We start from the raw sequence: 22,518 nt of genomic DNA, 5'->3' as shown, positions 1-22,518 counted from the left end.
AACTTCTATCATGCTTACATCAACTTATAGCATACTTATAACATGATTTTAATAACTTACAGCAGGCTTATGCCAACTTATAGTGTAAACTTATAAGCCCAGCATCGTATAAGACCAGCAATGAGTGTTTATAAAGACAAAAAGCTACACTATCTACAAGTAAGACTCACTTGCATCTATCTTTACATTTGACCAATACATAGGCACCAATGGGAAAGGCGGCCATTTTGGAAGAATGAGAGCAAGGTGACTGACCTGAAGTCCTCCAGGTTCCGCTGGATGTCAGGGAGCAGGGTGTCCTGCACCATCTGGACGTACTGTCTGTTCAGCTCCTCAGGGATCAGCTCCGTCCTCCGCCGGTCTGCACAGCCACCACACAACACATTAACACAGTTAGGTAGTGGGTTGGCACCAAATACAGCTTATCAAGGTGAGAATTCAAATGTGCACTTGTCATATAATCACTTTGTTTAATTTCTTAACACCTGATGTGGGATAGTAGTATTAGGAAGATGGGTTAAACAATCTACCACACACTTAGAGGCACATTGTGATAATGCTGATAGTACACGGTTGAAGTAAGGAAACTTGAGTCGGCTATATTTGGCATTCCATCAGATAACAACAGTCATTCCTCAAAATACCCAGAAATGAATTGGCATTGATTTGTCACCAAGAGAAACTAATGGAAATGAAAGCAAAGCCACAAATACTCACCAAGGTCAGAGGAGATGGACTCGGGAACAACTACTTTTAAATTCTGTATGAAAATAAAACACATTTAGACGGGCATTGACAAAGACAGACTTGTTTATATGTGGCTAACCGAAACGCCAGAGTAAATATACTTGACATTTAACAAAAAGAGTAAAACGCCAGGCACGTGCAGAACAATTCCTAAATGTGTGTTAGTAGTGTACACTACCGTTCAAAAGTTTGGGGTCACTTAGAAATGTCCTTGTTTTCGAAAGAAAAGCAATATTTTTCTCCTTTAAAATAACATCAAATTGATCAGAAATACAGTGTAGACATTGTTCATGTTGAAAATGGCTATCGTAGCTGGAAACGGCTGATTTTTTATGGAATATCTACATAGGCGTACAGAGGCCCATTATCAGCAACCATCAGTCCTGTGTTCCAATGGCACGTTGTGTTTGCTAATAGTACCCGCAAAACACCAGTCTCAACGTCAACAGTGAAGAGGCGACTCCGGGATACTGACCTTCTAGGCAGAGTTGCAAAGAAAAAGCCATATCTCAAACTGCCCATCTTAATCTTTTGTTTTTATTGGCCAGTCTGAGATATGGCTTTTTCTTTGCAACTCTGCCTAGAAGGTCAGCATCCTGGAGTCGCCTCTTCACTGTTAACGTTGAGACTGGTGTTTTGCGGGTACTATTTAATGAAGCTGCCAGTTGAGGACCTGTGAGGCGTCTGTTTCTCAAACTAGACATTCTAATGTATTTGTCCTCTTGCTCAGTTGTGCACTGGGGCCTCCCACTCCTCTTTCTATTCTGGTTAGAGTCAGTTTGCACTGTTCTGTGAAGGGAGTAGTACACAGCGTTGTACGAGATCTTCAGTTTCTTGGCAATTTCTTGCATGCAATAGCCTTCATTTCTCAGAACAAGAATAGACTGACGAGTTTCAGAAGAAAGTTCTTTGTTTCTGGCCATTTTGAGCCTGTAATCGAACCCACAATTGCTGATGCTCCAGATACTCAACTAGTCTCAAGAAGGCCAGTTTTATTACTTCTTTAGTAAGCACAACAGTTTTCAGCTGTGCTAACATAATTGCAAAATAGTTTTCTAATGATCAATTAGCCTTTTAAAATGATAAACTTGGATTAGCAAACACAACGTGCCATTGGAACACAGGACTGATGGTTGCTGATAATGGGCCTCTGTACGCCTATGTAGATATTCCATTACAAATCAGCCGTTTCCAGCTACAATAGCCATTTACAACATTAACAATGTCTACACTGTATTTCTGATCAATTTGATGTTATTTTAATGGACAATAAAATCACTTTTCTTTCAAAAACAAGGACATTTCTAAGTGACCCCAAACTATTGAACGGTAGTGTATGTGAAAACAAACTACAGAAGAAAATCTCTGGGTCCTTCAAGTAGTCTTGTTGGTCTTAGGCAGCATGATATATTGTATTGGGAGTCAACAGAACAGTGGATCAGAGAAATTACGGTTTAAGCTGAGGAGAAATGTATTACTGCAGAGAGAAGGGACTCCTGATAGAATAAACCAATAACACAAACACACCGCTGTATAGCAACACTAGTGTTGCATTTCATATCAACACTGTCAGGGGATGTACTGTCTGGAGAACAAGTATTTGATACAATGCCGATTTTGCCGGTTTTCCTACTTACAAAGCATGTAGAGGTCTGTAATTTTTATCATAGGTACACTTCAACTGTGAGAGACGGAATCTAAAACAAAAATCCAGAAAATCACATTGTATGATTTTTAAGTAATTAATTTGCATTTTATTGCATGACATAAGTATTTGATCACCTACCAACCAGTAAGAATTCCGGCTCTCACAGACCTGTTAGTTTTTCTTTAAGAAGCCCTCCTGTTCTCCACCCATTACCTGTATTAACTGCACCTGTTTGAACTCGTTACCTGTTTAAAAGACACCTGTCCACACACTCAATCAAACAGACTCCAACCTCTCCACAAGACCAGAGAGCTGTGTAAGGACATCAGGGATAGAATTGTAGACCTGCACAAGGCTGGGATGGGCTACAGGACAATAGGCAAGCAGCTTGGTGAGAAGGCAACAACTGTTGGCGCAATTATAAGAAAATGGAAGAAGTTCAAGATGACGGTCAATCATCCTCAGTCTGGGGCTCCATGCAAGATCTCACCTCGTGGGGCATCAATGATCATGAGGAAGGTGAGGGATCAGCCCAGAACTACACGGCAGGACCTGGTCAATGACCTGAAGAGTGCTGGGACCACAGTCTCAAAGAAAACCATTAGTAACACACTACGCCGTCATGGATTAAAATCCTGCAGCGCACGCAAGGTCCCCCTGCTCAAGCCAGCGCATGTCCAGGCCCGTCTGAAGTTTGCCAATGACCATCTGGATGATCCAGAGGAGGAATGGGGAGAAGGTCATGTGGTCTGATGAGACAAAAATAGAGCTTTTTTGGTCTAAACTCCACTCGGCTGTGTTTGGAGGAAGAAGAAGGATGAGTACAACCCCAAGAACACCATCCCAACCGTGAAGCATGGAGGTGGAAACATCATTCTTTGGGGATGCTTTTCTGCAAAGGGGACAGGATGACTGCACCGTATTGAGGGGAGGATGGATGGGGCCATGTATCGCGAGATCTTGGCCAACAACCTCCTTCCCTCAGTAAGAGCATTGAAGATGGGTCGTGGCTGGGTCTTCCAGCATGACAACGACCCGAAACACACAGCCAGGGCAACTAAGGAGTGGCTCCGTAAGAAGCATCTCAAGGTCCTGGAGTGGCCTAGCCAGTCTCCAGACCTGAACCCAATAGAAAATCTTTGGAGGGAGCTGAAAGTCCGTATTGCCCAGCGACAGCCCCGAAACCTGAAGGATCTGGAGAAGGTCTGTATGGAGGAGTGGGCCAAAATCCCTGCTGCAGTGTGTGCAAACCTGGTGAAGACCTACAGGAAACGTATGATCTCTGTAATTGCAAACAAAGGTTTCTGTACCAAATATTAAGTTCTGCTTTTCTGATGTATCAAATACTTATGTCATGCAATAAAATTCAAATTAATTACTTAAAAATCATACAATGTGATTTTCTGGATTTTTGTTTTAGATTCCGTCTCTCACAGTTGAAGTGTACCTATGATAAAAATTACAGACCTCTACATGCTTTGTAAGTAGAAAACCTGCAAAATCGGCAGTGTATCAAATACTTGTTCTCCCCACTGTAGGTGTTTTATCACAACTGATGTGGGGGAGACCATGACTTCTGCCACAGCTCTGTGGGGTGGAAAATAAGTATTTGGTCACCTACAAACAAGCAAGATTTCTGGCTCTCACAGACCTGTAACTTCTTCTTTAAGAGGCTCCTCTGTCCTCCACTCGTTACCTGTATTAATGGCACCTGTTTGAACTTATCAGTATAAAAGACACCTGTCCACAACCTCAAACAGTCACACTCCAAACTCCACTATGGCCAAGACCAAAGAGCTGTCAAAGGACACCAGAAACAAAATTGTAGACCTGCTGTTAAGATAATTTATTTCTATCTCTAATTCAACCTAAGCTTGAATCATTACCAGAGGTTGTAAGGCTCTGGTTTTAATCATAAATGATTCAAGGTCCACAACCAGCAAGAATGATCTGTATTTTTATTCATGGAGAGCTCTGGCGCCAAAACCCATACACTCCTGTTTTATACCCCTTGACACACAAAGGCACTTTGCTCCGCCCACCTTTAGGAGGCTTTCTTAAACAGTTTCCACCTTTCTCCTTCACCCTGGAATGTTTAGTCCCGCCCCCCCTCTGTTAGTGGGTTGATAATTCTAACACAGTTTACACATTTATACTGTATTTGGGGTGAAATCCTTTAGTCATTATTCTTAAAATACAAATTAATCTAACACCTGCACCAGGCTGGGAAGACTGAATCTGCAATAGGTAAGCAGCTTGGTTTGAAGAAATCAACTGTGGGAGCAATTATTAGGAAATGGAAGACATACAAGACCACTGATAATCTCCCTCGATCTGGGGCTCCACGCAAGATCTCACCCCGTGGGGTCAAAATGATCACAAGAATGGTGAGCAAAAATCCCAGAACCACACGGGGGGACCTAGTGAATGACCTGCAGAGAGCTGGGACCAAAGTAACAAAGCCTACCATCAGTAACACACTACGCCGCCAGGGACTCAAATCCTGCAGTGCAAGACGTGTCCCCCTGCTTATGTCCAGGCCCGTCTGAAGTTTGCTAGAGTGCATTTGGATGATCCAGAAGAGGATTGGGAGAATGTCATATGGTCAGATGAAACCAAAATAGAACTTTTTGGTAAAAACTCAACTCGTCGTGTTTGGAGGACAAAGAATGCTGAGTTGCATCCAAAGAACACCATACCTACTGTGAAGCATGGGGGTGGAAACATCATGCTTTGGGGCTGTTTTTCTGCAAAGGGACCAGGACGACTGATCCGTGTAAAGGAAAGAATGAATGGGGCCATGTATTGTGAGATTTTGAGTGAAAACCTCCTTCCATCAGCAAGGGCATTGAAGATGAAACGTGGCTGGGTCTTTCAGCATGACAATGATCCCAAACACACCGCCCGGGCAACGAAGGAGTGGCTTCGTAAGAAGCATTTCAAGGTCCTGGAGTGGCCTAGCCAGTCTCCAGATCTCAACCCCATAGAAAATCTTTGGAGGGAGTTGAAAGCCTGTGTTGCCCAGCGACAGCCCCAAAACATCACTGCTCTAGAGGAGATCTGCATGGAGGAATGGGCCAAAATACCAGCAACAGTGTGTGAAAACCTTGTGAAGATTACAGAAAACGTTTGACCTGTGTCATTGCCAACAAAGGGTACATAACAAAGTATTGAGAAACTTTTGTTATTGACCAAATACTTATTTTCCACCATAATTTGCAAATAAATTCATAACAAATCCTACAATGTGATTTTCTGGAAAAAAAAATCTCATTTTGTCTGTCATAGTTGACGTGTACCTATGATGAAAATTACAGGCCTCTCTCATATTTTTAAGTGGGAGAACTTGCACAATTGGTGGCTGACTAAATAATTTCCCCCCCCCACTGTATGGACAGGGGGTACATGATCTTAGATCAGCATTCCTACTCTGAGACTCTTAGTGAATCCGGGCCCAGATGTAGGCTAGTTTAACTCTACTCACAGCTCCCCGGTCGATGAAGAAGTTGTGGAAGTCCATGAACACCCGTCTGGTTTCTTTGGAGTTGGTCTGCTTGCACAGGTCAGCGTAGAGGTAGCAGAGCTGAAGAGAAACATTTCACATGAACAATGTGAGTTGACACAAACACATTGTACACCATCATGTCTTTGTGTCAGCACTAAACTGACATCCCATTATTTTTTTTTATAAACTTCTATTGTCTGTAACTGGTCACAACACAAACATGGTCAGGTGAGTGTGTGTGTGCGTGTAGGGACTCTTACCAGCGGTGCAGGGTCAAACTGTGAGACGACATGATGCAGGAATGCTGCCAGGTGGGCAGGTCTGGACTTGAGCAGCTCCATGCTCTGGAAACAGCTGCACTGGCCATTGACCTGAGATAAACACAGTGTGTGTGTCAGAGTGTGTGTGTGTGTGTGTGTCAGAGTGTGTGTGTGTTACGAGCTAGCTTGACCTTGTTAGAAAATCCTCTCAGTGAAGCTTGTCAGTCTGTCACCCTTTTAGGGGGAGAAAAAATTGGACAAAAAAACTCCAGCACCCTGGCATGCTCCTCAGTGTTTGTAAAGAATGTTAAAAACCAAACGTCTGGGTCAATAGGCCATAATCTGGGCCTTCAATCTTGCAAAATGCACAGTTTTCCCTTATTTTTGATGTATTTAGGGCCTACCTGTTCCTGATCAGAGTCAAAGTAGTCGTCCTCAGCTCCGATGATCTGGGAGACGAAGCGTGAGAAGGGGCTGCTAACAGTGGAGGGGGACAGGGAGTCCTGGAGGAGTGGGGGAAAGAGGAGGAACACAGCACTTAGATCTCTCACTCATTGAGCGTTGACTGCTCCTTTCACTGAGTAGCTTACAAACTCATCTACCATAAAAGGGGTGTTTAATGAAGGTGGCTCCACATCTGCAGGGCATGGGTCATGTTCATTAGACACCAAATGGAAGAAAATTGACTGAAACAGGGAGGGACTACCTGGACTTGTCCAATAAGAAATGCTCATTTTGGTTTTACGTTGCAAAACGTTTTGAAATGTTTTCAGTTGCATGCCCTAATGAATATGAGCCAGGTCTCGGTCTCACCAGGTCTGGAGTGTCTTCTGGGTCGGGGGAGTGGCAAGAGTTGAAGCGGTCTTGGGGCGTGCTCTTTGGGCTGTGGTAGGACAACAAGTCTCTTTGGTACAGGCTCTCCGGGGAGGCAGGTGCAAAACCGCGGAGATCCTGCAAATGGAGAACATTGGGTAAGCTATCAAACATTCCTCTAGCTAGACCTGGGCCGTGTTCATTAGGCACCAAATGGAAGAAACTGGACTGAAACAGGGAGGAATTACCACCTGGACCTGTCTAATAACAAACACTAATTTTCGTTTTCGGCTGCATGTCCTGTTGAACAGAACCCAGGTTTGGGACACAGAAGTGGGTTGCGGGTTTGGGTTGTGGTTGTGGTGTACTGTCTGCTAGGTGCGAGACTCCCCCGTGAGATTAAGTTCACAGTTGACTAATTGACTGTCCCTACTAATGCATTCACTCCACAGCTATACCCACACACACCAGCAGAAGTTGAAAGTAACACTTACAGGGGACATGGTACTGCTGCTCCACGAGAGGTCGTTGCTACTGTCCCCCCTGGAGGAAGGTGTGTGGTCCATGTCCACCATGCTGCCGTCATCTCCGTCGCCCAATTGCATGGCATCCTTAGAATGAAATCACACAGTAAGACACACGCAGAAAATATAACTATTCCCCATAATCTAAAGAGAAAACCAACAAGTATTTTGTCTGACTGTAAGCATTGAGCATACATCTATATTGTCATGGTTTCAACACACACAGTCTACAGAAATTGAGCAGAACATGCACAGACCAGCTACCTTGGTGAAATAAATATCATGGCTTAGGGCCAGGCTAAAACTCAGGCACAGAGTTGTTCCTGGTAAGGTTACATAGTCAGGGAAAACTCATCGGCCTGATCATGGCGCTCACAGAAAACCACAGATTCTCACACTAATATACAATATTAAAACTTAAGATACAGTATGATTTTTTTTATTCAGGGAGGGGGGTGAAGCGAGTTACCTGTGTTCCCCCAGTGGCCTTACTCAGCTGCCCCTGCAGCTGTGGAATGTGCTTCTTGGCTTCCTGGATGTCCTTCAGTAGTTTGGGCGTTGGATTCCTGCTGTACTCCTCCTTCATTGCCTGTTGTGAGAGAGAGAGAGAGAGGGAGGGAGGGCAGCAGAGACACTCAGTCAGACAGTCATTGGAATCCAAAGTAGCCAAGTCCATTAAAGTATTTTTGACTTTGAGCGGTATAGACTTGCACTTCTTTTCAAACGTTTTTTTTCTTCTCAACACACTTGCTGAGGCTATACTATGCTGGCCCTGTCGTGTTTACACACGTAGCAGCAGCAGTGCAGTATAGTGTGCTTAGTGGAGTGGGTAACGTGTCTCTGTGAAGCAATAGAGATAATTCTTGGAGGGGAGGTGGTGGGGTTGACTGGTTCGCTCTGAGTGGCTGCCTGCTAGTGTGACTGTTCTAGTCCAAAACCACAGGAAAAGCCATGTTCTTATCAACACAAGCCACACACTCCAGTGTTGTTTTGAACGTCTCAAAACCTATTAGAATACAATTCTAGGACAAAGACCATGACTTCCCATGCTTAAAAATGTCACCTCATCCAACGACAAAACATTACTTTTCTTGACAGTCGCTCAGTATTTGACCTCATATGTCCAGAGTGAGCAGTCTCTGAAAAACACTTCATAGACTAGGACCCATATTTATAAACCATCTCGAGTAGGAGTGCTGATCTAGGATCAGGTCTCCATGAATTCTTATTCATTATGATCTAAAAGGCTAAACTAAAATCAGCACTCGTACTCTGAGACGCTTCATTAATACGGGCCCAGAATTTTGCATATGTCCAAATACTAGCAGAGACAGTTTCTCTTGCACCAGATAGAACGCTAACCTGCAAATCTTGTTGCTCCTTGGACAACATCTTCTGCAGGATGTCCACCTTTTGGTTGTGTACGCTGTTGTTCTCTTCCTGTACAATGGGAAGGAGACACACAGGGCTTTTTCAGGACATGGAACCAAACACACAGTAGAAGAAATTAAGTGAAGAAGCAATGGAGGACAGAGTTTGAATGAACAGCCAAACGTTAACAATGTAAACAAACACTGAAGACAGACAGGCAAAAAGGGATGACATGGAGAAGATGGAGCACAAAGGAGGAATGCAGCTCAGAAGATGGTAAGAGGCGAGAGGAGGCGGTCATACCCATCTCAGTAGAGGAGAGGTGATGCGGTCATGGGGGCTGTATGGGCGCTCCCCCGTTGGCTGTCCCGGGGAGTTTGGAGAGGTGACAGAGGATGACCTTGTCTGGGCCCCCGGGAACCCCAACTTAGCCTCGCCCTCCGACAGGGGGATCTGGGGCAACCCAGGAGGTCGCCCCAACACTGTGAGGGCCACATAGGAGCCCGCTGAACAAATAAGATAGATACGGAGGTATGGTTACAAAAAGGTATATTCGGAATAATAGGCCTAATTTTGACTATTGCATGACTTTCTTAGCCTGGTCCCAGATCTGTTTGTTCTGTATTGCCAACTTTTATGGTTTTTGGCACAACATTTTTACATTACATTTTAGTCATTTAGCAGACGCTCTTATCCAGAGCGACTTACAGGAGCAATTAGGGTTAAGTGCCTTGCTCAAGGGCACATTTACGTCATTTAGCAGACGCTCTTATCCAGAGCGACTACAAATTGGTGCATTCACCCTATAGCCAGTGGGATAACCACTTTACAATTATACTTGTTTTTTTTTTGTTTTTTTGGTGGGGGGGGAGGGGTAGAAGGATTACTTTATCCTATCCCAGGTGTTCCTTAAAGAGGTGGGGTTTCAAATGTCTCCGGAAGGTGGTGAGTGACTCCGCTGTCCTGGCGTCGTGAGGGAGCTTGTTCCACCATTGGGGTGCCAGAGCAGCGAACAGTTTTGACTGGGCTGAGCGGGAACTATGCTTCCGCAGAGGAAGGGGAGCCAGCAGGCCAGAGGTGGATGAACGCAATGCCCTCGTTTGGGTGTAGGGACTGATCAGAGCCTGAAGGTACGGAGGTGCCGTTCCCAACGACCATATTAGCTGGAAATACAGCACAAACAGGAACCAGGCTACGACTTTCCGGTGTCAATTACAAACAATAAAACTAAAGTAATTCTACAATGCTTACATTTTATGAGCTGTACTACTTCCACGTGGTTTGAATGTGTTACTAGGGTCCCGTTCACCTGGAAGAAAAGAAAACAGTCATAATGTGAAAATCCATTCAACGCTGCCTGGAAATCAAATGAGTTAATTTCCTGTCCAGCCTAATGTCAATTCAGTAATTCATTAATCCACCCCTCTTCCCACACACCCCGGTGACTGACGCAATGTTTAGGTTTTGGTGTTTTTTGATGGGATCTAATCCAACCAGCAGGTGGCATTGTGGAGCTGGTGTTTTGGCTAGAAGCCTCGGTTCACAAAACAAGTTGTGACTGGAGAATATAAGGAGATGGCAACAAGGCACCTGGGACGTGATCAGTAGGCACGAAACGTATCCAATAAGAGCACCAATTTTCACTTCTCCATTTCAAAACATTTTCAGTTTGGTGCCAATTGAACAGGTCCCTGCAACTACTATGAAAGGGGTATATATACAGTTGCGACCAAAACTATTGGCACCCTTGTACTTTTCTTAAATAATTCCCTATTTCTTCTCAAATAACAATAACATCTTGTTATTGGTTTTTCAACATTGCAGAACCAATTAAAAAAAAATTTACTTAAAAAGGGCAACTCCACCAATTTTCTACCTAATTTTTATTCTCTCCAGCACAATATTACCACTGTCCACATATGTGGAAACGTCACATTTCTAAGTTGAGTAGAAAGAAATATACATTTTTAAAACAGTGATATTCAAATACAATGAGATTTGCAGTGACGTGAGGAGGAAAAACCCCTCCCTTGGGTTGGAAACTCGTTGCAGCTTTTGAAAATCACAGATTTTTTACTTTTAATCCTACCCTGTGATGTCATGAAATGAGCTGATTATCAAAGTGTTTTGGAGTGCAATGTTCAACCCTGTGTCCAACAAACGTGTCTCTGTTGAAGGTTGTGGGTCTTCCAGCAGGACAACAACCCCAAACACACATCAAAAGCACTCTGGAATGGTTCAAGAAGAAACACTGGACTATTCTGGAGTGGCCAGTGAAGAGTCCAGTTCTAAATCACATCTATACCAATGGCAAGAGCTGAAACAGCAGTTGGTGTAGGGTACCACTATAACATTGAAGAATTAGAGTAGTTTGCTACTGAAAAGTGGGCAAAATTGCCAGTAAAAAGGTGCAGCAAGCTCACTGATGGCTACAAGTTGTTTTGGCCAAAGGCTGTGCAACCAAGTACTAGCTCCGGGGTGCCAATAGTGTTGTCCATGCCATGTGTCTTTCTTTTCTCAAATTAAAATTACAAACTCAAAGTTAGCGAAAATAAAATTGGTTCTGCAATGTTGAAAATCCAACAACAAGGTGTGGAGACCAAAATGTTTCTTCAATTTGAACTTATTTGAGAAGAAATAGGAGTTATTTAAGAAAAGTGCATGGGTGCCAATATATTTGGCCGCAACTGTATAGATTAGTGTACCTTGATGATCCGGTCACCCGTCTGTACACCCGCACGCTCTGCAGCGCCATCTTGGAATCAGAGTGGACAAGAGTCAGGAAAACACATAACATCCCATTAGGAGAGAAAAAGAACAGTGTATAAGATTAACAACGTCCAATATACCCATTACAATACCACTGTTTGCACTATAAAAGTAATGTTGAAGTACATCATATATCGTAACATATCATACACCATAACTAGGGGCCTGAGTTTTTCCAGACCTGATCAGGAGAAACTCCGGGCCCCTAACCATAACAGTGGTTGTGTTGCTGAAGGGGCCCATTAGGCCGCTCCTCCCCAGACATAGGGCTTTAGGAGCCAGAGAGAGGGTTCATTATGGGATAGGATTCAGAGGAATATTATAGAGTCAGGAGACAACTGAGACATAGGTGGAACCAGTGCTGTCACAACATAAACACCATTGTGGCTTTATACACGTCAGTCTGGAGCTTAGGCAACCAGGCAGAAATTCCTCACCGTGTCACGCTACTGCTTTATATGTGTACTGTAATATCACCCTGTCGCAAAGAGTATACAGGTCTTTTATATCCGACATTTGTCCGAAATTTGACTGAAAGGAGTGATATACCATAAACTTGTATCAATAAAGTAAGTATATAAATGCATTACTGTATGTTAGCACCTTTGGGCTGTGTAAGGGATACTGAGAAGTAGTCTACACCACTTGTATCCACAGCATAGACAATAACTTAAACTGGGAGAAACATGACCAAGCACATCCATAAGAGTACACACAAATTGAGACCCCGAACTCTTCCCTTTTCTCTTCTCTCTCTTCACACTGCTCTACATTCAGACTAGTCCCTAATGTGTGCAGCTCTCTATGCATCAGCTCTAACTGCTGACAACACACATCAGCCTCTATAAAGGGCCTTGGATTCAGGGCCTGCTAGAATTCCCATCTCTCACACATGATATGGTAGTACACCAGAGCCTCAAACTAACTTCCTGGTTAGTTCCTGACTTTTTACGAGTATTTGGCTGATGGTCTGATGCTGAAGTTTGGCCCGGAGACTACTGAGAATGAAAAGTAGTGAAGGCAAAGACAACGGCTATTTCCATTGTGGGTCGACCTTACCTTCCTTGACGAGCTGCACAAACACTGGGTTGTCTCCGCTCACAGTCAGCCCAAAGCCATTCTCATCTTTCTGAATGATCACACATCGCTGGACAAGCCCTTCGCAGGACAGAGAGAGAACAATGATGTCACAAACAGGGCCTCAGATTCAGTTCAACGCAGGCCAGTGTCATGACTGTCCTGTGTGAGGATCCAATGGCTCAGATCAGCTTGCCAATGGTTGACAGTAACCAGGCCTCTCCCACCCACAGAAGAGGGGAGGAGGGAACTGATGTGGGTTTTTTTGACACCTCACACCATGTCATAGGAGAGGCCTCTCTCTCTTTACACTCCAGTATTGGCTAAAGGAATGTCCTTTGTACCCAGAGACTTTTGCCGCCCAAAAATCGACCGTCCAAAAAGTGAATACTGGAACAATATTTAAGAATGTGGGGAATGGTCAGTGGGGATCTAAAGAATATTGTTTATTATTTTGTGATGTCATTAAGAATGATATCAAGAAAATACTGTAACTTGGAAAGTATATCGCCTTCATCTGTCAAGTTTTTATCCAATACGTTGTGTATATAATATGAAAAATGATTAAAGTATCTTTGTTAATATAGGAATGTGATATTGTTTTTCATATAAAGCTGTGCACAGTAAGTAGCCACGCCTGAGGGAGCTCAGGGAGCGTGTTAGCATCACGGAACATCCTTTTAACCAGTGTATAAAAGATATGTTAAGAATTAACATATCAGACCAGAAAGACGCGAGGCGGTCGCTACACGTCTGAAAATGGTTGGAACGTTGAACCTCAACACAAGGTGAAGAAGACTAACTCCCAGACTAGACCTGAACATTGCCAGACTGCAGCTGTGCGTGTAAAGTGGCTCAAACTCTGACTAACCACACGAGGTGGGAAGAAGAAAGCTCCCCTCTCAGACAATCACTGGTACAGGTGAGTAACTGTTCTGAAGAAACACTCCACTACAGACCAAACAACTAAGAAGGACATTGTGACCTCTGGTGGACAATCAGAGTCTTACACCCACAGGAGACCCAACCAAACCCTTCCCAAGAAGGTTTGGTCCGACAGAGATAGACGACGAACAAAGACATCCACAAGTAAATACATTCATGATTTCTTACTCCAAACGGGCGGTGGTTGTTGTGCAAAGTAAATTATTACTGTGAGCGTAGTTTCCAAATGTACGATAAGTGTTTCTCTCTCTCTACCACTCCCTCTTTTGGTAACCAAGCAGTCATGTTGTTGTTAGTCCGCTAGGGACCTTTTTCTCATGTATTAAGTGTGTATGTTATTCTGTGTTATTATTTAGTTAGCTAGTAAATAAATAATTAAGCCAATTTGTGTAGTGCTGAATCATAAGTAAAGCTGGGGTTTTTGCAGATACAAGAAGGTTACGACCGTTCAGAATGATATGATAAGAGGTTATGAATTAATAGTTAGTTGATTCGATAAATCAGTCATCAGATTAATGAAAGTCACGACACCAGTTTGTAGGTGAACACAGACACCCAGTGGTGTCCTGTGAAGGAGAGGTAGCAGGCCTAAAGAACAACACTGTGAACCGAGGGTGAAGGTGAAGGATTCAAATTATGACTACTACTGCACTCATTGGTCACTATAAATGTTATGGTCAAATAAGTGCAAGAGTTATTGAAATCTGTAGGCTAATGTACACACACCAGTTAGCGGGTGGAGAGTTAGTAGAACAGTGTATGTAGAGTGTGTTGAGAGGTCAAGGCACTGCAATCAAAACCACACAAAAATAATTGAAACAGAAGGGCACGCACACGCAAGAACGGACACAAACACGTGCACGCTTGATGCACACACACACACACACACACCAAGACCTCTTGTACTGGGAGATAAGGGCAGACAGGTGTTTGGAGAGCAAAGAGTTAGTAATTGACTGGGCTGGACAGGGTCAGTGAGTGAAAACTAGTACTGTGCACTCCTTGAGCTCTTCCAACAGGCAGGATGTGGAACTGCTGAGTGCTGCCTGGGTCGTGTAGGGGAGAGCAATGCCCATGACATTCAGACACCACACCCAAACTGCTGATTCACTGTCATACATGATTTCATGAGATTTAAGTCTTAGTTAGTCCTACACCTTCCACTTTTGTGCCGTCCGTGAAGTCCGCTCAAACAAAAGTATACAATATTGAAGTCCGCTCCCATCCGCACGGACTCCCAAATCTCTGGAACCCTGTGCGGAAGGGAGTGGACGTTCGATTGAAGTGGAAGGTATAGGCTAAACTAGGCATTACTATGAGGGCTTCTACTGATGGTCAATGAACACATTCCTAGTCTATTCAGTGCTGTTTACAATTTTTTTAATTAAAATCTCCATTTGTTATTGAGGTCGTTTCAATAGATTCTGCACAGAGGAGATTGAATTTCATCCAAGGAGCGAGAGACATCGGTAAAATCTAATCTGGCAGATAATTGAACATGACCCAACTCTGGTAGGATAGTCTCTCCAGTCTAGAAGCTCACACTCATACTGTTTGGCCACGACGGACTAACTGCATGCATCTCTGCTGGCATATTATCATGCTATCTTTGTCCTGATATACATAAGACTTTCCTCCATAAAACAACAACATGACCTCCACAAACCTGAGCGCTTTACATCAAAACATCCTAGCTGGCCTTTAAAACTTGCTTTACTATTGTTGTGACAAAGGCATCGCATCCAATGCAGTGTGTGTATACACCCATATAGGGGGGCTGTGCTCGGAGTTGTTTGGGTGGGACGTTTGGTCGGGGGTGTAGCTTACACGGATGGGAGGGGGGGAGCAAAACAAAAGAGAGGCTGGGCCAGGCGAGATTTGAGCTCCAGGCTGGGGAAGGGTTGTGGGTCGGAAGGAGCATATGGGTTGAGCGAGTGAGTGATAGAGAGAGAGAAACAGCACCAGCAGTTACAGCCAGCAGGCAGCTAGCTAGCCTAGCGACACCAACCAAGAGCAGCTTACCACAGGACTCGGGCTTCCCCTCCGCTAGAAGAAAGTCACTCTTCTGCACCAGAACATCTGGCCCACCAGAATGCAGGCGGGCAGGGGGGAGGCAGAGCAACACAACATCCAACAGAACAACAACCAGCGCAAAAAGAGACAAATAAAAATAAATACAATTATGAGAAAACATGGGGACAGAGAAATCTAATAAAACATTAGTTAATAAACAATGGGATGGAATGACAGGAGTGTAGCTGTCTGAGTATGAATGAAGAAGGCATATTGTTTGACTACACCTATATAGTGCATTTGGAAAGTATTCAGACCCCTTGACCTTTTCCACATTTTATTACGTTACAGCCTTATTCTATAATGGATTAAATTGTTTTTTCCCTTCAACAATCTACACACAATACCCCATAATGACAAAGTGAAAACAGGTTTTTAGAAATGTTTGCAAATGTATTAAAAATAAAAAACAGAGCTTGAGAGGATCTGCAGAGAAGAATGGGAGAAACTCCCCAAATACAGGTGTGCTAAGCTTGTAGCGTCATACCCAAGAAGACTTGAAGCTGTAATCGCTGCCAAAGGTTATTCAACAAAGTACTCAGTAAAGGGTCTGAATACTTATGTAAATGTGATATTCCAGTTTTTATTTTTTTATACATTTACAAAGATTTAAGAACCTGTATTTGCTTTGTCATTATGGGGTATTGTGTGTAGATTGGTGAGGGAAAAAAGCAATTTAATCAATTTTAGAATAAGGCTGTAATGTAACAAAATGTGGAAAAAGTGAAGGGGTCTGAATACTTTATGAATGCACTGTACATCACCATGAAGAGAATTATATTCATATCCATAATTATGCATCACTGTACAGTACAGATCAGGGGCCGATTATGAAATTCTGTAACCGTAATTCCGTTACTGGATGTAAATCCACTTCACCTACTGTAGTTCAATAACCATAATAATGTTTGTTTTTTCAAATTCAAGGTGTCATGTCATGGCTGACACGCCATTCTTTCTGCAGACATCTTGAATCTTAATTGGAGCAGATATTGAACAAAACTTTTGGAAAACAAAAAAACGGAGGGAGTTTTTACCGTAATTCTTTTAACAAACTTGGCATCTGCACAGTTCTTCCAGTAAATGTGTTTTTGTGAAATGTTCTGTGTAAATTGTTCAAAGTAGTCCTTGTGCATAGAGTTGTATGGTTTGTTAAACTTTGAAATCAATGCTTTTTGTTTGGCATACATTTTAAAGAGTCAAAGCATAATTCCGTTACTCTGGAAATGCCCATCTAGACTCATTCCAACTTGTGATCAGAGACATACGGTGCCTTGCAAAAGTATTCATACCCCCATGGATTTCTTCACATTTTATTGTGTTACAAAGAGCTGAATACATATGCAATGACTATATTTTAGTTATTTAATTCCTTTGTTTGTTTGTTATTAAATACATTTTTATCCCACTTTTTAACAATAAAATGTGAAGAAATCCAAGGGGTACGAATACTTTTGCAAGACACTGTATAGAGCTTGCCAGGGTATCTTTATAGGCTACTTTTCGTAGTGCAAAATAATTGTAAAAAGTGCAAAACTCAATCTGGCAGCGTGATAAAAAAAAAAATATATATTCTACAATGTGTGTTACAAAGAGCCGACTATTTATGTATTGCTCAGTTTACTCAACTCTAGTTAAATAATCACCTCCTTATAGCACATTGAAGAAAAATGTTAAATGTACAGTATTGTTTTTTCACTTTGCAAAATTATTTTGCACTACGAAAAATATACAGTTGAAGTCAGAAGTTTACATACACTTACGTTGGAGTCATTAAAACTCGTTTTTCAACCACTCCACACATTTCTTTTTAACAAACTATAGTTTGTTAAAAGTCGGTTAGGACATCTACTTTGTGCATGACAACTAATTTCTCCAACAATTGTTTACAGACAGATTATTTCACTTATAATTCACTGTATCACAATTCCAGTGGGTCAGAAGTTTACATACACTAAGTTGACTATGCCTTTAAACAGCTTGTAAAATTCCAGAAAATGATGTCATGGCTTTAGAAGTTTCCGATAGGCTAATTTATATAATTTGAGTCAATTGGAGGTGTACCTGTGGATGTATTTCAAGGCCTACCTTCAAACTCAGTGCCCCTTTGCTTGACATCATAGAGAAAATCAAAAGAAATCAGCCAAGAAAAATAACTGTAGACCTCCACACGCCTGGTTCATCCTTGGGAGCAATTTCCAAACGCCTGAAGGTACCACGTTCATCTGTACAAACAATAGTACGCAAGTATAAACACCATGGGACCATGCAGCCGTCATACCGCTCAGGAAGGAGATGCGTTCTGTCTCCTAGAGATTAATGTACTTTGGTGTGAAAAGTGCAAATCAATCTACGGTTTGCAACTGCACATGGGGACAAAGATTGTACTTTTTGGAGAAATGTCCTCTGGTCTGATGAAACAAAAATAGAACTGTTTGACCATAATGACTATCGTTATGTTTGGAGGAAAAATGGGGTGGCTTGCAAGCCGAAGAACACCATCCCAACCGTGAAGCACGGGGGTGGCAGCATCATGCTGTGGGGGTGCTTTGCTGCAGGATAGATGGCACTTCACAAAATAGATGGCATCATGAGGAAGGAAGATTATGTGGATATATTGAAGCAACATCTCAAGACATCAGTCAGGAAGTTAAAGCTTGGTCGCAAATGGGTCTTCCAAATGGACAATGACCCCAAGCATACTTCCAGAGTTGTGGCACAATGGCTTAAGGACAACAAAGTCAAGGTATTGGAGTGGCCATCACAAAGTCCAGACCTCAATCCTATAGAACATTTGTGGGCAGAACTGAAAAAGCGTGTGCGAGCAAGGAGGCCTACAAACCTGACTCAGTTACACCAGCTCTGTCAGGAGGAATGGGCCAAAATTCACCCAACTTATTGTGGGAAGCTTGTGGAAGGCTACCCGAAATGTTTGACCCAAGTTAAACAATTTAAAGGCAATGCTACAAAATACTAATGGAGTGTATGTAAACTTCTGACCCACTGGGAATGTGATGAAAGAAATAAAAGCTGAAATAAATCACTCTCTCTACTATTGTTCTGACATTTCACATTCTCAAAATAAAGTGGTGATCCTAACTGACCTAAAACAGGGAATATTTACTAGGATTGAATGTCAGGAATTGTGAAAAACTGAGTTTAAATGTATTTGGCTAAGGTGTATGTAAACTTCCGACTTCAACTGTGAGGTCAGTCTGTGACAATAGAGTGTTAAAATTGTAGTATTCCATCCAAACCCAAGTCCAATCTAAAGTACACTCTGTTGTTATTGTTAACCATTAACATGCCAGTGAAAGATCATGTCTTGAGACGAGCACTGAGACAATTGACTTGAACCCCAAAAAACAGCAACTCCATTTAGAAATCATGATCATGTTAAAGAAAGATGATGGTGCTTGAAAACTATTTGGGGATATGATTGTTAGGAAATAGGAATCATGCAACACAAAAAGGCAAGCCAAAAGGTGAAATAGAGAGTAAGAAACGTGGACATGCAACAGGGGTAAAGAAAAGTCTATCTGAATGAAACCTCATCCAATCTCTCATCTTTCAACCGGAATAATTATTTGATAATATTACTCCACTAAAGATTGGAAGACATCGCTTGCTGCTTCTCTACGTAACTGTGCTTTAGGCTGACGGAATGAGACTAGAGTGTGGGCCTAAACACCAGAAGAAAGTGAACTGAAGTGATACAGACAATCACTCCGAGACTTGTCTTGCGTAACCTCATGCCGAACACGTCTTGTCCATGTTCGTTGTGTCACTCTGAGATGAGCTGGAGGGCATGAGGATTCTATCTTTAAATTTGATGAGAATAAAGAGAGCTAGTGACGAGTCATCATACCCAAACATAATCTGTGCCTTTTCTCTTATACGCCCATTTTTCAATAGTGTGAATGAACTAAAAAGTAGGCTGCTGTTTCTTCACTGGGCATTAAGGCCACCAAACAGCTTTGAGCGTGTTAAATTAATAATGCATTTATTTGTGTACAATAACACTGAAGAGGATGTGATTGTGCACAACAAAGATCTGCTATTAATCAAATAGAGCGAGACTCCGCAAGACCTAATAAAGACATGGTGGCCTTAAAGATTCAGAAATTCAGGTGCAGATCAGAGTGGGAAAAAACAGTGCATATACTTTGCACACAGTGAACATGAAGCATAGTGCATAGCATACACCATCGATTCACACCAGCCCATCACGCCAACTGCAAACCATTCATCTGTGCATGTGTATGTGTGCGTGTGTCAGAAAGTTTACCTGTAGGGTCAAACTCATGTGAAGCGGAGACTGCCGGTTTATCACTTTTGGGTTTCTTGTCAGGGGGGTGGTCTTTACTGAAAATGCTACTGCTTCTGAAAAGAGAGAGCTTTGTAAAAACAACGAAACATCGGAAAAACCTAAACCATAAGAGTTAACCTGATGAGAATTGAGGAGCACAGCCACTGTGCCATCGAAGAACACAAGCTGCTATTTGTGAGCAGCTACTAACCCTACAGCACTGACAACCGTCCATTTTCTATAGGAAACATAACATACAATTTAAATGTCGTGGAGTGCCACCAATAACTGCAATACTGATGAGAATATCTACAAGTCCAAAACAAAGAAACTAAATTGTTCACGCAATGGCCACCCCATCAACGACGAGGTGAAGAGGACATCTTATGAATCATGATAACAACTATATATTGACAGATGATCTGGACTGGAGTGGCAGTGCTGCTGAGTGGGTCTGTATGAGCTGGAGGAGCGAGTGAATGGGCCCTCGTCAGAGGAATGTCGTAAGGCCAGACCCCGGGCCCTGCTCTGCATACATGTGGCTGTGAAAGGCCTCTGTTTTCTCTCCGGACTAGGCAGAGATGGGCCGTGCTAGAAGAGGGACCCCTTTGTCCCCCTCCCCTGTCTGACGCTGAACTCTTGAGTGAGGAGGACCACTGTGTGTGTGTGTAGCAGGCAGGCTTCTCCTAAAGACCGCTTCATTTCCTTCATCTGGCCTGTGTGTTCTGTTGGTGGTTAGGCCTACAACATTACTTCTGTGTTGGGTAGAAACGTCAGAAACACGCATACAAAACAGCTGACCACTTGGTTGTATGAAATTAGGAGGTTTCTTACCTGTTTGCTTTATTGGGAAACCTGCAGGGCAAAAGAGGGGAGAGCGTCATAATCATCATCATAATCAGATACGAGCAGCATCACCGAGTGACGATAACATCAGCAGACAGCAGATTCAAACAAGAACATGTGAGCCTGTACAGTACACTGCCGGTACTTTGCAAGGGGTCTTGGGAGCAGGAAAAAAAAGAAGTCTACTGAAGCGTCTCCCGAGACTGATGCTCGTAAACATCATAATCCTGATGAAACTACACCAGCTTTCTTCAGCACAGACAGCAGTAGCTCAAAGATTAAAGGCTTTGCCAGTTCAAACTCGCCCTCCTTTTCAGATCTTATCCAATTGTAATTGTGTCCTTTACAGTTCAAAAACAGACCACTGTCATGATCATAAAACCTGAGTCATGCTCTGCTCAGTCTGTTGACTGGGATGCTGACTGGCTGGCTGCCTGTAGTGCCTTGCAGGGATTAGTGTCCATAAGTGGGGTAGGGGGTAAAGTAGGGTATTGATATATTGAAATAGGGAACTTTTCTAGAAAAGCATTGCTTGCTTGATTGGAAGGGCTAAGACCATTAATCACAATGACTGACCTTAGAAGAAAAAAATAAGCAGATTCTATGCTGTTCATTTCAGCTCCATCACATCAATAATGAGGCACGTTACAGCAGTTTGAGTCTTCTCATGGGGAACCAATTGACGGAGGAACTGTCATTGATATTTGCTGGCCAATGTATGGATTAGGCTAGTTCTTCAGAAGTTCATTTCCTGTGGCTGAGAAGTAATGACAGTGAACAAGCCGGTCAAACACATGCAGAAGGCCGAATAGGAGCTTCAGCAAGCCATTATATCTATTTAGGTTAGCATTGGTAACTATGTAATAATAATATGCCATTTAAGCAGACGCTTTTATCCAAAGCGACTTACAGTCATGCGTGCATACATTTTTGTGTATGGGTGGTCCCGGGGATCGAACCCACTACCTTGGCGTCACAAGCGCCGTGCTCTACCAGCTGAGCTACAGAGGACCAATGCGAACAATTTTTATGTTCCATTTTTATAACCCAAATGAATAAATAGGCTAGCCCATGAAGGATAAAAAAAATTAAACAGGCTAGAGAACAGATGCAGCCATATCATGTCATTTCCCCCCCTTTTATTTTCCTTAAACAAGGGCCCTGACCCAGACTTGGGGGAAAGCTAACCTCACCAGCCCCAGCACCAAGGCTGAAAACAGGGACAGATTCCCAGAAACAATGAGCACTCCTGGCAGAGCTCCCGTTTCCTGAGTTAGAAACGTCCAGGCTGCAGAGGTAGCAGGCATCACTGCGGCTCCGAGGAGAAAAGCAGCACCCGTCAGGATTTGGAAAATCTCACTCATTCCCTATTAACTTTTTAAGCTTGCTTCAGTTGTCAGCAAACAGTGCTGAGCCCACATTATCACAGGGTCCAGGAAGTGAAAGAGATAACTGGATCATAACGGCTAATCCTCCAAGTGAAGTAGGGCCCTATAAAATCTGTTGAATGTTTTGCCTGATTCCGTTTTTTTCTCCCCAAATTCTGTTTTCTCCGTTTTGTTTTTCCAGGTTTCCGTTTCCCAGTTTTTTCAGGTTTTCGCTCTCAAAAATAACAAGTTTTTAATAGAAAA

General features: G+C 42.9%; 1 protein-coding gene across 3 annotated transcripts in view; it reads right to left on the bottom strand.

Moving 5' to 3' along the window:
* Window positions 1-22,518, bottom strand: part of LOC121560873 (rho guanine nucleotide exchange factor 12) — an 88,458-nt gene that overhangs the window by 26,032 nt on the left and 39,908 nt on the right. Inside the window, exons 2-17 of one of the 3 annotated variants that reach the window (XM_041873702.2) lie at window positions 20,876-20,896; window positions 20,021-20,115; window positions 15,682-15,738; window positions 12,697-12,795; window positions 11,574-11,623; window positions 10,120-10,177; window positions 9,172-9,374; window positions 8,860-8,937; window positions 7,967-8,086; window positions 7,468-7,584; window positions 6,974-7,111; window positions 6,565-6,663; window positions 6,161-6,271; window positions 5,880-5,978; window positions 718-760; window positions 256-361 (exon numbers count right to left, since the gene is read on the bottom strand). In XM_041873702.2, coding sequence (XP_041729636.1) covers window positions 256-361; window positions 718-760; window positions 5,880-5,978; window positions 6,161-6,271; window positions 6,565-6,663; window positions 6,974-7,111; window positions 7,468-7,584; window positions 7,967-8,086; window positions 8,860-8,937; window positions 9,172-9,374; window positions 10,120-10,177; window positions 11,574-11,623; window positions 12,697-12,795; window positions 15,682-15,738; window positions 20,021-20,115; window positions 20,876-20,896 — 1,494 coding nt within the window. The remainder of the gene's footprint in view (window positions 1-255; window positions 362-717; window positions 761-5,879; window positions 5,979-6,160; window positions 6,272-6,564; window positions 6,664-6,973; window positions 7,112-7,467; window positions 7,585-7,966; window positions 8,087-8,859; window positions 8,938-9,171; window positions 9,375-10,119; window positions 10,178-11,573; window positions 11,624-12,696; window positions 12,796-15,681; window positions 15,739-20,020; window positions 20,116-20,875; window positions 20,897-22,518) is intronic. The other 2 variants (XM_041873703.2, XM_041873704.2) reach the window with 2 other exon arrangements.

This window comes from Coregonus clupeaformis, chromosome 5 (assembly GCF_020615455.1).
Source record: "Coregonus clupeaformis isolate EN_2021a chromosome 5, ASM2061545v1, whole genome shotgun sequence".
Lineage (NCBI taxonomy): Eukaryota > Metazoa > Chordata > Actinopteri > Salmoniformes > Salmonidae > Coregonus > Coregonus clupeaformis.
Note: the sequence above shows the minus strand (reverse complement) of the source record. Positions and strands in the feature narration are given on the sequence as shown.